Source organism: Uloborus diversus, chromosome 1 (genome assembly GCF_026930045.1).
Source record: "Uloborus diversus isolate 005 chromosome 1, Udiv.v.3.1, whole genome shotgun sequence".
Taxonomy (NCBI): Eukaryota; Metazoa; Arthropoda; class Arachnida; order Araneae; family Uloboridae; genus Uloborus; species Uloborus diversus.
Genome location: NC_072731.1, coordinates 13,222,864 through 13,241,376, shown reverse-complemented (window position 1 = coordinate 13,241,376; position 18,513 = coordinate 13,222,864). Strand labels below are relative to the sequence as shown.

Sequence of the window (18,513 nt, the reverse complement as noted above, 5' to 3'; positions counted from 1 at the left end):
GAAAAGCGATAGCTCTGTGCAGGTAAATTGGATAAAAATGAAACAACGTTTAAAAGCACAGAAAAGATAAAAACTTTATAAAAACGCAGATATGTTTCGGAGGCAATAGCCTCCTTCCTCAGTGCGAAATGTACAAATGGATGAATCAAGGTCGTGGGAAAGTTTAAATTGCGTAACCGGAAAAACAATGACCAATCAGCTATCAACGAGTGCTGAGGCAAAATATGACGTATTCTAACATTTAAGATTGAATAAGATTGGAGAAAAATGCGGAACAGCAAAAGACCTATTGCAAAGATTATTTAAGTTTTTATGAATGTAAAAGGATTCTAGAAAATCTAATTCACCTACTGTTGTAGGTCTGCAAATGATCTTGGCTTCCGAAAAGAGAAAATTGTGCCCTGTGTCCCAACAATGTTTAGCAATTGAAGATTTGTTCAGTTCCTGTTTTTTAACGTGGTTTTCATTTTCTTTCAAACAAAATTTAGGTGAACGTCTTGTCTGTCCCACGTAACCGATATTACATTGACAAGGAATGTGATATATGCCCCACTGATCAAGTGGGTGACTCCAACCACTTGATTGACTGTTCACTAAATTTGAAGTCCTAGATTTATTAAGATACCCAGATGCATAACATTTTCTGCCTGACTAATGACTGAACCCTGTAAACGATAACTCGTACGCTTATTTGCATGACCTAAGTGTAGCACTTGACATTTCCCTACATTACTGCCATACCCCATTTATCCGCCCACTTAGTAATATGAATATCCTATTGAAGCTGTTTTACTTGTTCTTCCTTTTCGACAATCCCCATAACTTTTACATCATCAGCAAAACAATTCAATAGCTTTCAATATCAAAACAAGCAAGAACACATTTTCTCCATCAAAAATGCCATGATAAAAATTTCTAAGAACGTTCTTAAACCCCCATGTCATCAAGAGTGATAAAAGTGATTGAAAACAAGAAGTTCCGTCTAGAACTATACGAGCCTACTTTCCCGTATACCCATACTACTTTCCAGTACCTGATCAATATTCTCAAAAATAGCTAAAATCGCAAATTGTTTCAAACATATTTTTAAAATATTTTAAGCTAATTTCTAGGAATAAAATATTCCTGTAAAAAAAAAGCACCTTTTAAACAAAGCAGCTAATACACTTTTTTCCATTAAAAAAAAATTCTTTAACAGCTTTCAAAACGAAAAAATAATAATTAAAATTAATAAGCTCATTAAAATAAATACATCGTATCAAAAAAGAAATCGTTTCTTTTTCCCCTGTTGCCAAAAATAACTTTTAAATGAATTAATGCACTTACCGAAATGAATAAAAACAATAAAATGTCAACTTAAAGAAATACTTTTCATTGCCAAAAAAAATCGTCTGCAAATATCTTTATGCAGAAACATAAGATACGTCAAGAGCTATTTCCAACAAAATTTTTTTGAAAAAAATCCGCCTTCAAGTACGGAATCTACATTGACTTTCAGTTTCCCCGTAGGCGCTAATGTTAAGTGATTTGAACTGTTCAAAATTGAACGGAAAATTGTTCAAATCAAAAAGATATTTTATATACAAGTGTTTCATCAAAAGCTTTTTCCTACAAAGTTTCTTTGAAGCAAACTCGCCCCACAGTTCGGAATTGCCTTGAATTTCCCCGTAGGCGCTAATGTTAAGTTTTTTTGAACTGTTCGAAATTGAACAAAAAATAGTTCAAATCAAAAAGTGAGATATGGGAATGAGGTGTCCTCGCCGAGATCTTTCGAACAAAAAAAAGTTTGTTCGAATTGGACTATTCATTCAAAAGTTGTTAGGGGGGGACAGACCGACAGACATTTTCTCCCATCTCAATACCCTACTTTCCAATTTTTAATTTTTCGATATTTAATTATTTTATTTATTTTTGCCTTTTTTTTTGTTTTTCGCGATATTTTTAAGATGCATTAAGCCTGCTTTCATGCTTTTTTTCTTCTTTTTCTGACTTTTGCTAGGAAAGTAGGCTAAAAAGGGAGATATTATTGATTACTAGGGTTTTTCAGGGCAAAACGCTCGTTGTCCTTATAATGTTGTCCAGTTTTAACTTTGAAATGTTTTTTATTAATCACTGCAAAGCATTTATATTTTCTATTTTCAAATATTCTGATATCCTCAAGGATTTCTTACAAAAAAGGGCATTTTGTGTATAAATTTTCTCTGAATTATTTCAAAAATACTTCTTTTTCCCTGTGAATTTTTCTGCTGTCCTTATAATTCTGACCACCACTGTAGTAGGCTTTTATACATCTAATCGAACCAAATGGTGGTCAGTTTTTTTTTTTTTTTTTTTTTTTTTTTAATGGGAAGCGAGTCCATGAATATCAAAGAAAAAAAGAAGCCTGGGCTTGGAGTCAGCCTCTTTTTTAACGACTTCGACTCCACAGCCCTGCTAAGTGTTGAAAGAAATTCGTAGAAGTCTGAATGTATAATAAAATGCATTCTCTGCAGCAAGTTGTTGGTTTTATGATTTAATAGGGTCAGCACATAGTTCTTTTAAAATGGTTGTTACTAAAGTTGAAGATGTGAGGCAAATCTTATGCATTCTCAATTTTATTATTTCCTTAATAGAACTCAAGAAAATGAGAATCCTCTTCAATTGGCAGTGAAGCGTCATCTTCCAGCTGTAGTAGACGCTTTATGTCGTGCCGGGGCCGATTTGAATGCAAGAGATGAAAAGGGTGACAGTGCACTTTGGTTGGCCCTTGAAAGTGGACAAGAAGACGTTGCTTCTATACTGGTATTACAGCTTGTTTAATAAAGCACCATAATATTGCAAAGTATAGTTCAGGAAACCTAACCTGGCAGCATTGTGGAAGCTACGAAGACCCTCATCACATCATTTCCAATGTATCACTACTCCATTCTTTCTCTGGTTGCCATAATTGGGGATTATCCTCTTAAGTGCAGAAGAATTTAAATGCTACGTTTTTGTTTTCCGGGCGAGACCTATTGAAAAACTTTTGCCATTCAAACGTAAAAAGTAAGAGACTACATCCGAGTTCATGAGATTTGAAAGTTAAAATTTTTATGCTACAAATAAGAATCTATATATCATTGCCTCAGAGCAACAGTAAGATATCTTAGTGTTATTTCTGGGATTAGATGTCTTAGTGTTTGCTCTGAGGCGACGATATAAAGACTACTTTGGTAATTTTCCGCTACTTGTACGTGATGTGGCACTTTTTTAATCTTGACAGTTGTTATTTTCATATTTTATTCCTTACTGCCATTACTTGTTTGGTAGTGCCATATGTTGTTTTATGTTTCTAATGAGCTTTAAAAAAAATAAGATGCTAAACAAGCTTAAGACTTCCATTAAAATGCTAAATAATGAAGATAAGTCGTTGAAGTGTAAAATAATCTGCCATATAAGAAGAGGAGTTATTAAGATAAAGCTTGATTAAAACAACACACCAGTTAAATCAACCATAAAATGTTGAGTCAAACACTTGTATAGAAAAAATATAATAGAATTGATTGCCGAATTGTAAAATAGTCGCCATCAAATTAACTCAAAATATTGCCTTTTATTATCCAAGAAGATAGCATGGCGTGAAGTTAAAACTCATTGTTATTCCTAAACATAAAATATGATGTTTGATTTGAATATTTATGAATTTTGTTACTCAATTCTAAAATTTTTTTGTAACTTTGTACAGAAATGAAATTTTTAGAAGTACTATTAATGATTTACTGAGTACTACTTCCGTGTGATGGAACCTTACTAGTCTGGGTTATCATATGCTACCAGGTTAGGTTTGCTCCAACCATAAACTTCTAAATTTATTTTTTTTTTTTTCTAATTTATGTGTTTTCTTGAATTGAATTTTGTGCATAGGTTAAAACATATTTTGTCTGTTCTCTCTTGTGTAGTATTTGAATGAAATATTTGTTGTATGTAGAATTTAATTAATGCTATTATTATTTAAAGATTTTGTTACAAATTGTTATTTTAACTCATAATTTTGTTTGACCTATCTGATGAAATATTAGGTAAAGCATGGCTGTGATACAAATTGTTGGGGTGAAGGTCCTGGTGGTTGTTACCAAACTCTTCTGCATCGTGCATTGGATGAAAACAATGAATCTGTTTCTTGTTTTTTAATCAGAAGGTACTCTTTCTTTATTCTTAGTTATCGAAAACAAATCTCAAGATTAAAAAAAAATCAGCTTTAAAATAAAAATTCTTTAAATAATATTCTATTGATACATTAATAATTTCCATTAATGTCTCTGTTTCTGTAAAAAAGAATATATTTATTAGTTAGAACATTTTATTAAAGCTTTAGATAAATCTTCCAAAACAACTGTATCTGACATTTCATTCATGTTATTCACCTGCTATTCCAATTTTATTTTTTTAAAAATAATATAAACCAGGCTCTTTAAGAGGGTTTTTTATACCAAGCACTTAACTTGAATCTTCAAGTAAAACATTTTTTGCTAACTCTGTTCACAACTACTGATTTTTTAATGAAATTATTTTATTTGAAATGTATTTGTATAAAATGTCTGTATGTATGTCTGTTTTTGTATGAAATTATGAAGTATGCTGTTAAAATGTTAAATTTTAGCTCTTAATTTTTTTTATAGATGCAAGTTCAAACAAAGTGCAACTAGTCCTTGAAATATTTAGGCACTCTAAATTAAAGTTTTTATCTGTGTTAAAAATACTTCATTTTATACTGGAATGATGATTCTTTTACAATTACAAACATTTACATTTAGTGGTTGCGACATGGATAGCCCTCGAAGACCGAGTCCTGAAGGGCGTGGTGAAGAAGAAGCCTTTGATGGACAGAGTGCCCTGCATTTAGCTTGTGCTTGGGGTCTTGAACAAGTTGTACAGACATTAATAGAGCATGGTGCTGATGTTAATCTTCAGGTATTTTCTACTAAGAAAAATTGAATGATACCATTGTTTAGAAACAAGTAAAAGAACATTTTTGTGTGTAGAATTTTTTCGGATTCACTTAGTAAGGTTACTGACAAGTTCAAGGAATCATCCCCCCCCCCTTTTTTTTTTTTTTTGTGTGTGTGTGTGTGTTTGTATTGCAGGAGATCTGAATACTTTTTATTCCAGGGTTCGTACGGGTCATGGAAATCCTGGAAAGTCATGGAAAAAAAATAAGAAAATTTCAGACCTGGAAAAGTCATGGAAAATTGAAATTTTCACTGAAGGTCATGGAAATTTATTTCAAGTCATGGAAAAATGTCCTGGACAAAGATAAAGTAACAGTATCTAAAAGAGCATTAGAAATCTTGAGTGATATAACAATATAACACATAAAAGCTATTAAAAGTGGAGAATTGAACGATCTTAAAGTCAAATCTGAATTTTGAAATCTCATTACATCCACTTCTGTCACACCCACTTGCCTTTATTTGTCAGGTGATTTTACTGCTTGAGCATAACTCATTTTGAATTTACTATTATTTTCAACATTTCTTATGTTTTATATTCTGTAGTAGCGAACTTGCACTTTCCTGATTTTGCCACACCCACTCAAAAAACGCAATTTAATTGCATCAAAGCTCGTTTCCATCATCTTTAAAAACTTTATTGTTAAATTTATCAGAGTTTATCTTAATTTGTTGAAGATTTTCTTTACTAATAATGAAGCTGAAAGACTCTCTGTCTGGATGTCCAGAGGATGTCTTTATCTCTGTGGACGCGCATAACGCCTAGACCGTTCGGCCGATTTTCATGAAATTTGGCACAAAGTTAGTTTGTAGCATGAGGGTGTGCACCTCGAAGCGATGTTTCGAAAATTCGATGTGGTTCGTTTTCTATTCCAATTTTAAGAACAAAACTATCATAAGATGGACGAGAAATTATCATAACATGAAACCGTAACATGGCACAAGTCAATTGGCGAGATACGAAATTATCATAACGTGGAACCGTAACGTGGGTACAAGCCAATTGGAGAGAAAATTCACCATACATTATTTGTAAATATACAGGCGAGCCAAAAGACCTTTTAATTTTTCTATTACGGGCAAAGCCGTTCGGGTACCACTAGTAGAGAATAAAGATCTTTAGTCAGGCAATAGAAGACAGAAAAAGGGGAATTCTAATACTCTAAACATTAGTGCCCATACACACGGAGGATTTGTTCAGTACTGAATGTTTTTTTTAAACAAATATCTGGTTTTGAAACATAAAGAACTAAACTATGTGGCTTTACTTTACAGAAACAAAATACTGTCAAGTTATGTGGATTAAATGCACTATTGACTCTAAAAGGCAACGTTTAAAGCAACCTTTTTCCCATTCATTATCAGTCTGCCTGTTTATAACAAACATATTACATTTAAGCATCATCATATTCGATTCATTGCATTTTTACTTTACTTAAATTTATATGATGAAGGCAAATAAGAATAGTTTAGTTTTTTAAGTGTATACTGATATTTTTTCCGCTATGAGTAAGTGCTTCATTGAGGCAGTGGCATTCATGTAGAAGTTTTGCTAATGCTCATTTCCAGAAATTGGTAAGTTTTATATTAAATAGTGCTATTCTCTTCGTACAACAAGGTCATGAAAATTTTTATTGAAGTCATGAAAAAGTCTTGGAAAAGTCATGGAATTTTTTAATTGAAATCGAGTATGAACCCTGTTATTCATATTATTGTGCTTGATTGTATAATTTTAACTCTGATAAAGATTTTTAAAAAGTGAGATAAAAAGTTTACTATGTGTTTTAAAGTTTACTTTCTTTTTGTATGTCAGTGTTACAAGGTTTGTACTGGTCAACGAAAAAAAAAAAACAGAATTTCAGACCTGGAAAAGTCATGGAAAATTGAAATTTTCATTGAAAGTCATGAAAATTTATTTCAAGTCATGGAAAAATCTCCTGGACAAAGAGAAAAGAACAGTAGCTAAAGGAGCAATAGAAATCTTGAGTGATTTAACAGTATAGCACATAAAAGCTATTAAAAGTGGAAAATTGAACGATCCAAAAATCAAATCTGAATTATCATTGCATCCACTTCTGTCGCTGCTGCTTGCCATTTTTTGTGATGTGATTTTACTGCCTGGACATCACTTATTTTGAATTTTCTGTTATTTTCAACGCTTCTTATGTTTCATATTCTGTAGTAGCAAAATTTCACGTTCTTAGTTTTGCCACGCCCACTCAAAAAAAGCAATTCAATTGCATGCGAGTTCGATTCCAGCACTCGTAAGGACTTTATTTTTCAATTTATCAGAGTTTATCTTAATTTGTTGAATGTTTTAGAAAATAAAGATCTTAAGTCAGGCGATAGAATACAGAAAAACAGGAATTCTAATGCTCTAAAACAGTAGTGCCCAACATACGGCACGCAAAACTAATCCATGCAACCCACTGCTACGTTCAGTGTCGGGAATTAAACGTGTTCTGGAATTTCTGAACCTATTAATTTATATGCATTTGAAAATATGCAAATTTGTAAACAAAACAAAGTCCTCGGCTGGAAATGACTGAGCTGGCGGTGTATTTCACGTATTTCTGCTTTAGCCCTGGCTAATGGGCGGTAATTTACTGAAAACAAATATACTTTTCAATCAGAAGATTGATTCATTACTGAATGTTTTTTTTTTTTTCAAAAAAGATCTGGTTTAGAAACATAAAGAACTAAACTATGTGACTTTACATCAAAGAACCAAAATACTGTCAAGTTACGTGGATGATTAAAGGCACTGTTGACACTAAAAGGTAACTTTTGAATCAAATTTATTGAAACTTAGTGATGACTCATTCAACCTTTGTCCCATTCAATATCATTCTGCCTGTTTTTAAAAAAATATCAGACATTGAAGCATCATCATATTCGCTTCACTGCATTTTTACTTTACTTAAATTTATATGATGAAGACAAATAAGAATAGTTTAGTTTTTTAAGTGTGCACTTATATTTTTCCCATTACGAGTAAGTGCTTCAATGAGGCTGTGGCATTCATATAGACATTTTGATAATGCTCATTTCCAAATATTGCCAAGTTTGAGATTAAATAGTGCTATTCTCTTCGTGTAATGAGGTCATGAAAATGTTCATTGAAGTCATGAAAAAGTCTTGGAAAAGTCATGGAATTTTTTCATCCAAATAGAGTATGAACCCTCTATCAAGTATAGACTTAAAAAATTAGCACTGTTAGTATTTTATTACTTCTGAAGTATTTCAATCTATTTTCCGGACTCCTTTCCTTGCACTTTTATTGAGCTAAGCGTTATTAAAAACCCTTAGGAAGTAAGAAAATAGTAAAATATAAAAATTAAAAGCTGGATAATATTGTATATCATATTGTGTCCAATATAAGTAAGAATGCAATGTGGTGTTGCTAAAACAGAGAATTTGAGTTATTATTTCATTAGACAAATCGGTTAGACAACCTGTTCTACTGAGATCTGCCTGTTTGCTAATTTTGATGTAACAATCATGCATAGTGAAAAAAAAAGCTTTCAACTACACCACTCTCTTGCAGTCATTGCCACCAAAAACAAATCAACACCACTTCACATTAGTAGCCAATTCATACAGAAGCTTTATTCCATTCCTTGCATTCGTTAACTAGGAATTAGTGCCCCGAAAAAGTTCACCCTCACACAAACTTTACAGAAATATTTAAAATGAGTTCAGCACCTCATATAATGTGACCATCATTTGCTAATAGCTATTCTTCATCAATTCAATGCTTTCAATCAATGTGTTATTTAATATATATAGAAGGAAGTAATAAGAGTTGTGCATATAAAAGCAAAATAGCTTGTATCTTATCTCTTCTCAATGTTAGTATCTGTGGATCTATTTCTTAAGTTAGAATGAAAAAAGTTTTGCAAGCATAAGTATGATGTTAAATATGAAAGTCTGAAAAGAAAGAATTTTTTGTGTTTAGTAGCTCAGAAAAGGAGCCAAAACATATCTGCAGATTCTAATGTTTTTCTGGGAAGCTTCCATGCTGCCTTCCGATTTCCCACTTCGGTATGATTTTCATCTTTTAAAAATGATTTGACTTGAAAACTGCTTAAACTCTAAATTTAAAAAAAAAATATGTTACGGCCAAAACTTAAAATTGGCCAGTTTGTGAATTGGCCAGCCAATTTGCGAACTGACTAACATTGCTGAAAACTTACTGGCCAAAACCTGATCTGTTCCTGATTTCGGGTTTTGGTTGGCCAATTCATGAAGTGGCTCTTAAAATGATGAGTATTAAAACCTTAAATTCAAACCTTTAAAATATTTAGTAGTTAGTTACCACCCCTAAGTCAGTGCTAAGGCAGAACTACATACAATATATTAGACAGACCTCTGAGGAGTTCTAATAAGAATGAAACTGCAGTCTCAGGATGTGATTGGGCTGTCTGGTATATTGCAAGTAGTTCTGCCTTAGCCCTGGCTTAGGGGTGGTAACTTACTGTTATATACCCAAGCTTTGCCTTCAGTTCAATTTACAAGTCGAACTGCACCATGCTGCAGACACTCGCTGGTAAGATAAGTCACTTTATCTACCAGTTTATTGGCATTCTCAGCTTCAATAAGATGACATCTGCCTTCAGCTTGATTTTTCACTATTCCTGGCTGACGAGTTCTAATAAGAACGAAACTGTAATCTCAGAATATACCAGGCTGTCTGGTACATTGCATTTACAATGTTGTTTTTCTTTTTGTACATTAATATTTTTGTATATTTATTCTTTAGGATTCCGAACTGAAAACACCTTTGCATACTGCTATAGCCAATCAAAACCCTGTCATCATTAGCTTATTGTTATCATGCCCTGCTTTAGATTTAAGTTTAAGAGATAGGCAAGGTTGTACGCCTTTTGCAGCTGCCATGACAGTTCGTAACAATAAAGCTGCTGAAGCTATTTTATCTCGGGAACCTCGAGCCGCTGAACAGGTATTTAGAGTTGCATATTTGTTTACATTTCAAACTTTTTAGTTTATGACAATATTTATGGATTTTACAAGTTTTTTAATTTGTACTGAGCATCTTGCCCTCATTTGTAGTAACTGATAAAAATAAAATTATCGGCTGCAGAAATCAATTCGCGTGAAAGATCTCATTGATTAGAAGTTAGCTGTTGCCATTTTTCTTGAGTTTGAACAAATAAATTCTTTCTTTATTGTTTTATGGCTTTTCATGCAACGGGGGGATTTAAAACTTTTTCTATTTGCTATTTTTAGCGATTGATTGATCTTGCAAACTGCGTGAGTACAAAATTTGAGTATAGTCACGGCTTCACTTGATACCTGGACCGATTATTATGAAAATTGCTATATATATATGTATTTTTCCACGGAGAAGGTGCATAATATGCTCATTGAAGCCACTCGCCACCAGGTGGCACTGCAGAGTAGCAACTTCTGCCCCGTTCAACTGATTGTCATGAAAATCAGTATAATGATGTATTTTTTTGTTGGCGTAGCAAAGCGCGTCGGGTACAGCTTATATATATATATATATATATATATATATATATATATTATTGAAAAAACTTCGAATTTTTAAAATAAACTTGGAACTTCTCTCAGAAATCTCACAAAATATTTTAATTATGCCTGCATTCATACTTCCATTAGTAGGCACACTCAAAACCATTTTGTGAGGTTTTTCTTCATATTCTCAAAATATTTTTATAAATTACGTCAACTGAGGACTGACTACAGACAGCAGCACATTAATATCACATTTTGCTGGGCACATAACCTTCTTATTTCAAACTGCAATGAAACCTGTTTATGAATCTGAATGTTTACAGAGGGTGACGAAATTATTATACTCAAACAATCTTTTCTGTATTTTTATTGTTCTTGCATAGTTTTAAAATTTGTTTAAAAGTTTAAAGTTAATTCTGGCAATACTTTACTTTTTGTTTTGTTTTTAAATATATTTAATGTGACAGATGTCAGTATCAGTATTCGTTAAAAGTTCAAGTGACATGCTCCTTCTTGTCATTGTGATTTTTAGAAAAAATTAACGATTTTATATATAGTACTAAAAGCAAAGTTACTAAATATTAAATAATTATTTTTTTACCTATTTATAATATCGATCAGAATGTACTTTAAATTTAATATGTTTAATTCATGTTTTAAATAAACTTTAAAATATCATCAAATAATAAAACTATGTAACAACAACAACAAAAAATAAATAAAAATAAAGAAAAGTTTGTTTGAGTATAATAATTTGGCCACCCTCTGTATTTTAATTTATTTTCTTTTCAATAATGTAGGATCGTATTTAAGTTTTGGTTTACAGTTTTGCAAATCATATCAGGTACGTTATATCCATGCAGTGAAAAAGTCGATATTTTTTCCCATGATTTGACAAATTTGACTTGGGAGACTTTTAATTAGGGTGAAGATTGACTCACAAACTCACAAGGGTATCAGTGTCTGTTTTGAAGGAACACCTTAAGGGGCGACTTGGAGTGCCCAACTTGCTCCTCCAACTTCAAATTCAGCCATTTGTTTATTTTGTTCATTTATGTATGTACTAACAAAAATAACCGGCGTTGTCAGGGTCAGTAATAATTGTGTGAAACAATCTCTACTTTCTTTCGTTTTCTGTTTTAACTGCAAGAACTCAAAACACACTGTTTTGACGTGATTAAAAATCGAACCTCTTCCTTGCCCATAAAAGTAAAATAGAAATGAGTATAAAAAATGATCGAGTATTCATTTAGAAACGAAAGCACGAATTTAAGCGCATAAAAATTTGAAGAATTTCCAAAATATGAACTAACAAAAACAAAGATCACTAAAAAAAACGAGTGCTTTATTTAATTAACACCCAAAAAGGAAAAAAAAAAGCTCTCTACTATGTTATCCTACATGTGCAAAAAGTAGAGTTTCCAAATGTTTAAATGACTTTAAACTCATGTTTACTCCAGAGAAGCCTTGATTCAAAATTTTCATTATGATTACTTTTAATATTGCTGTTGTTGGCAACAAATTTTTGTAACAATGATTTTTATATTTAATCATTTAATGGGAAAAGTGCATGAAATTTACTGTTTTTGATCATAACTTTTTTAAACTAAGTTTTTAAGGAATAAATTATAGCCTAAGGTGCTCCATGATAATGTAGCTATCTGTAGTGAAAAAATGGTTAAAATCTGTCCAGCAGTTTTGAAGTTTACCCAGGACATCCCTACAGAAGTAGCCATTTACGTATATGGATTTATTTATTTTTTAATTTTTCGAAATCTCATGTTTATGCCAACTGCCCTAGGACCCTGCAAGGTCTGAAGATCATCTGGATAGAAATTGTGGCCATACTCTCTGCTACACTAATATGAGAAACACCAGCTCATTCAATTTATGAAGAATAAGGAACTTCACTTACCTGATTTCCTCTATAGGCTGGTAAAAGGCAGTGTCTTCAGAAATGAGTTTTAAGATGTTTGAAGAAACAAGTTTAGGATTCAAAACTAACAATGGGGAAATGCTAGAATTAGGCCGCTATTTCAGAGAAAACCAAATAAGCAAGCTTGTACAATAAAGCTAACATGCAAAAAATGACCAAAATGCAAAACTAGTATGTTGTGGCCATCACGAAACTTTCTTCTATATTTTTCTTTTTTTTCTGATCCCACCCCATGCTTGACGAGGAAGCAATATTCCCAACAAAAACAAAATTACACATACAAAAACTTGACGACCATCCCAATGTCTGAATTATTGCAAAAGCAAAGCAAAGAGCGAAAATTGAAAGTTATTTTAAAAGCCTTGCTTGAATTAATTACAAATATTTTATTTGTTAAACATAAGGTGGCAACAGTTAAAAATTTTAAATCATTGAGATAATATTTCCGATCATTTCCATACAATTAAAATCGCGAGAAATACGCAGACGACAATCTATTACGATTTATCTTTCTTATTGTTGCATTAATAAAACTATTTTTTTGGCCAAAAAAAAATCAACACCTCTTGGAGAGATTGGTGTCAGAATTGAACCAAAGCCTGTTTACATATGGATTCACATATATTCTAAATTTCAACCAGAACGTAGCATTACTTCTTGAGATAGGGCACTCACAATGGAAAAAAAGAACGGGTGATAGCGCTACCCCCTTTTTAGCTGTTGACACCGAAATAAAATCAGCTTTTATACCCACTAAGGGCTACTTGCAGATAAATTTTTCTTTCATTCCGTTCATTATTTCTTGAGATACAGCAGTCACAATTGACGACAAAAAACGTTCTATAGCTCAACCCCCGTTTGGGTTATTGACACCAAAATTGAATCAGCACCTGTTACTGGCAACATATGGACCAAATTTTGTTTGATTCGGCCAGTTACTTCCTGAGGAATAGCAATCACGTGTAACTCAAAAAACGTCCCATTGCTCCACCCCCTTGGAGGAATTCGCGCCAAAAACCAATGGCACTAGTTCACTTAGGGGCACATATGTGTACCAAATTTCGTTCGATTTCATGCGGTAGTTTTTGCTGTAGAGCGGCCACAAAAAACTGGTCACACACAGACGTGACACACATATACACACACACAGACAGGCAGACATTTTCCAAAAATAGTCGAAATGAACTCAGCACACCTCAAAACGTTCAAATCCTTCGAAATTCGAAAATTTGCACGAATCCAATACTTTCTTCTATATATTAGATATAGAAGAAAGTAAAAAAGGGCGGGGGGGGGGGATTTACAGTTACTGTTCTTATGGAGGATTCAATGTTTGAAAATTCGATTCTTAAGTTCTGATTCATAAAATGGATTCTGTTACATTTTGAAATTAAAGAATTCTCTTAATTAAAGAATTTTGTTCAGCTCAAGTTTGTTTATATGTTGCCATATCCATTGTAAAAACAGCAGGGAAAATTACCAAGAAGAAGAAAATTAAATTAAACTTACAAGCAAGAGAAACAGAAGAAACAATATGGTCAAAGTCATTGCCCCAAAAGTTGTATTTTGTTGAGAAAACAGAAATGATTGAAATAGATGGCCATCTATTTAAATCATGATATAGAATTTCCTGATTCAATTATGGTAATCACCCAAAAAATAAAGTTTACTTATATATTGCTCTGGTAATTGAAACTCCATCAAAATAGTTTTGTTAATTTCATAATCTTAACTTGTATCTCAGAAAAGAGCAATTTTATTAATAAAATTAGCGTGTGAGTCATTTGGTGTAAAATAAAATTTTAGTTATTACCTCTAATGCTTATGACACTCTTGCCTTGGACTTTGAATTTCTGTATTGTGATTTTGGAAAAACGATTAAATAGCCTAGCTGTTATATGTGTACAGTCATAAAGATTTAGATTTATCTAAAGAGGAGGTTTTAAATAATCTCGTAAAAAAAACATGAGAAATGGATATAAGATTAAAATAAAGATAATTATAAATACATTGTGTTTTTTCCCCATTCTTTATTTATTAAAGTTAATTGTTCTATTAATTTTATAATTGTTACAGCATGACAATAAAGGTCGAAATTTCTTGCATTTGGCCATTCAGAAGAAGGATATCGAAAGTGTGTTATTTCTTTTAAGCATTCATGTAAACATTCATTCTCGCATACAAGATTCATCTCAACTTACACCACTGCATCTGGCTGTTGAATCTGGATCTGAAATCATCGTCAGGAACCTTGTGAGTGTATTGCATTGTATGTTTGAAGCATTTAGCAGTTGTAAGCAGAATTATCAGGGTTGCCACTGGTGACTTAAGCTACTATTTTGAAACAAAGGCAACTACAATGCTCAAAATAACTAAAGGATATTGAAGTTTTGGGTTGGTCTTGCACCTGGAGAACTTTTTAGATAATTTATATATTATCGATAAACGTAATCTATGTGAGACATAAAATTCATTTCTTTGACAGAAAAAAAATACTTTTTTTTTATACTTTTGGGTACAAAAAGAAAAGGACGCACTTTATGCATATGAGAAAAACATATAAAAAAGAGGGTTTTCTTAAAAGAAAATCGCTTTTAATAAGGGGAATGGTAACCTCGGACAGTCAGCAATGTAAAACACCTGTGAGGTATGGAATCAATGCTAGGTTATTAATGAGGGGCTAGGGTACTTTGTCCCACTCCTCCTAAAAAGCTCTTTTCATTTCTTGGAATGTTTGTGGAGGTGGTAGGCATCCAGAAACTCATTGCCTAGAATGTCTCAAACATGCTCTGTTGGGTTCATATCTAGAGAACATGCTGGTCATTCCATTCGTATGGTTCCTTTCCTCGACAGGAAATAATTCACCTAGTTAGAACGATGTGGTCTGCAATTGTCGCTCATTAACATGAAGTGATCTCCAATTACTGCAGAGTAAGGGATTACAATAGGTCTGAGGATCTCATCCCTACTTCGAAGACCGGTCAGAGTTCCATTTGGAATGGCATGCAGATCAGTGCACCCATCAATAGAGATGCCGGCATATACCATAGTACCACCACCTCTAAATCTGACACTTTCGTGCACGAACGCTGGATTGTATCTAGTGTCACATTCCCTCCAGATGAAAATATGCCATTATCATGATGAAGAGAAGAACCGGAGTCGTCAGAGAAAAGAATATTGCTCCATTCATTTCTTCTCCAATTCGCATGCTCTGTTACCCACTCCCTGCAGCACGACAATGCTTCTCAGCTAATGTGAGGCACACCATTGATCGATGAGCCTACAGCCTGAAGCAATTTCGGACAGTTTGTGTCAAAATTGTAATGCCTGTACCCGAGCGAAGGTGTTGTTGTAGTGGAGTGCCATTCATACTTCGGTGCCTCTGAGCTAGGCTTGCCAGTTGTCCCGGTTTGACCAGGACAGTCCCAGTGTCCCGGCCGGTTTACTTCATGTCCTGGAAAAAGATAAATTTGAGAAGAAATGACAAAACAGGTCTAAAATTAATGAACTGTGAAGGATTTTTTAGGATAATAACTTGATCATTTGTAACATTAACTTGTAAAATTTAAGACCGGGATTAACTGGTGAGAATTTTTATAAAATTAATACCCTTCCCCCCTAAAAAGTTCTAGAAAATGAAAAATATTTAAGTATTGTTCACTTTTTTGTTCATCATTCAAAATGTTTTCTAATAATATATATATATTTTAATCAAAGAAGTGAAATGTTCAAATTTTAATTACTTATGTCATTTTTTATCATTCCTGTTTTGGGTTCAAAATTAGTAACCATTTATTCATAGCATTGAGAATCAACTGCCCTCTAAAACATTCCAAAAATCAGCCACAGTTTTGTACTTTTGAACACTAGGGACCCGGGGTGGGGGGGTGGCAGTCCGGTGTCCCGGTTGAACATTTCAGAAATCTGGCAAGCCTACTCTGAGCCATTAAAACTAAATAATGGTCCTCATTGAGCATTGTTGACCATCTGCGACCTTGTCCTGATCTTCGGCCAGCATTTTCAGTCTCTAAAAAACGTTTCCATATCCTAGAAATCGCACTTTGCAAAACTCCAATAGCTTATGTCGCCTCGGCTTGGGTTTGGCTCCCCTCTCGCTTGCCAACCACTCTAGAAGCTTCTGATTCCTTTAAATGACTTCGTTGACACATTGCACTCATCGAAACAACGCGCTTACTGAATGTTGATCATTCTTTTCTGGTTTGCCTTGCAATAAGTTTAGAGCAAAATCTCATTCGCTGCCACTAAAACGTCGTCTTTGACGTCAAACTCAAAATTTGCATACTGGGGTGTTTGAAATTGAGAAAAATATGTATTTGTGACTCCCTTCTTTGATTCTATGCAAAAAAATATTTGCTAATACCATTTTTTGTATAAGATTTACAATATCCTTTAATCGTTTTGAGCAGTGTATTTTAGCCATATAATATTTTAGAATCTTTCATCTTTTGAGACAAAAAATGAGTCCTTGTAAATTCTGTTGAAATTACTAATATATGCTTTGTTCTCCTTACATGTCATTTTTCTCCTTTAAAAAAATAATTAAAAAATAAGATGATAAAACTTCCAAGTGTGAATTTATCAATGATCTCAAACCAAAAAAAAAATATTTAATGTTATAAACTATGTTACATTTTTACATCAGTTTTAAAAATTATATGGTGAAAATTTTTCAAACTTTAATAGCATTTAATACTTTCTTCCTTTTGTTGGAAGATGTACCTTAATGTTTGCGAGGTATTATACACTGTCAATGTTAGAAGACATTACAAAATATTTTATATTTCAGTTATTGGTATGAAAATGCATAATCTGTTTTGTTGATTTAATGATGTAAGGTTATTAGAAATGCATTTATTCAGAAATTTAATGTTTCATTATAATTTTTGTTACTAGTGAGTGAAACCTCTTTATATTAAATAAAAGTAAGGTTTCAAAGAAATTCTGAAAGGAAGTCTGGTGGGCCTGCGTCCAGGAGACCCCTTAGCACCTACAGCCTTGAAATTTTGTACAAAATTACTTCAAGCCCTGGGAGTGTGCACCTTGGATTTTATTTTTTTAAATTTAAATTAGTTTTTTGTAATTAATTTTTTAAGCTCAAATTTTGGGTAAACTGGCTATTATCGCCTATTAAAAGGGTGAAAAATTACTTGCACTTATTGATATTACATATCGTTGGAAAGGGTAGAATTTTCCACATTCTACGCAATTTGTTTCAATGCTCTAACTTAAATACGGCGGGAGTTATTTGCATTTTTGGCTTGAACTTTTTTAGGCTTAAGTAATATTTAAGCACTACTTTCTTCATTAAATCTATCAGTAAAAAGCGAAGGAATTGTCCCACAGTTTTCTTTTTGACACCACTGTAAAGAACAGCTTTTTTTAATCCAGATCTAACTCTACCTAACTCAATGGTCGAAAAACTAAGCTTCTATCTCCAAAGGGGGAAAAAAGTTACAAGCCATTAAAAATCAAGTTAGAATAATCTGATCTCCTTTAAAATTATTGATTTTTTTTTTGGGTTGCCATAGTTAAGTCTTTTCGATTCGCATTATTTCTCTTTCTTATTCACAAACTTTAACGGTTTGGATTTTAGCGGAATATCTTAGGCCAAACTCATTCAAGCCCCGAGCTAAAGAGCAAAATATATTACTAGAAACCACAAATACGAAAACAGCTTTTTAAAGGTACAAAACGGCAGTTTTGCAATGCTCAGGAGCCTCTTAGACCTTACGGCTCTGCAAGTTGGTACAAGTTATTTTGAAACCGGGGAAAGGGGTGCTTTTTGATCCAAAGGGAGCTCATAATGCATTTTTAATCTGTTTTTTTCTAATTGATGATTTAAACCTTTGCAAATCAAATAAGATAGCAAAGCAATCTTCGGAAGTTGGTGGTGAGCGTTAGTGAGCAGGGGGCAGAGCCCCCTAGTAATGTAAAACATTATTAGTAGATTGCTACATTTAGATTGCAGTAGGCCAAGCTAAGTACAAATTTCTAGACATTAGTTTGCAAATTACAGTAATATTTGCTATTGACTTCATTTCTTCTTCACACATTCCTTTTTTTCCTTTGTTTTTCTTTGTTTTT

At 32.9% G+C, this 18,513-nt stretch overlaps 1 protein-coding gene across 1 annotated transcript in view; it reads left to right on the top strand.

The window, feature by feature from the left end:
* LOC129234429 (rabankyrin-5-like) overlaps positions 1–18,513 on the top strand; it is a 50,700-nt gene that overhangs the window by 17,532 nt on the left and 14,655 nt on the right. Inside the window, exons 13-17 of the mRNA XM_054868429.1 lie at positions 2,613–2,781; positions 4,038–4,156; positions 4,773–4,929; positions 9,730–9,930; positions 14,482–14,658. Coding sequence (XP_054724404.1) covers positions 2,613–2,781; positions 4,038–4,156; positions 4,773–4,929; positions 9,730–9,930; positions 14,482–14,658 — 823 coding nt within the window. The remainder of the gene's footprint in view (positions 1–2,612; positions 2,782–4,037; positions 4,157–4,772; positions 4,930–9,729; positions 9,931–14,481; positions 14,659–18,513) is intronic.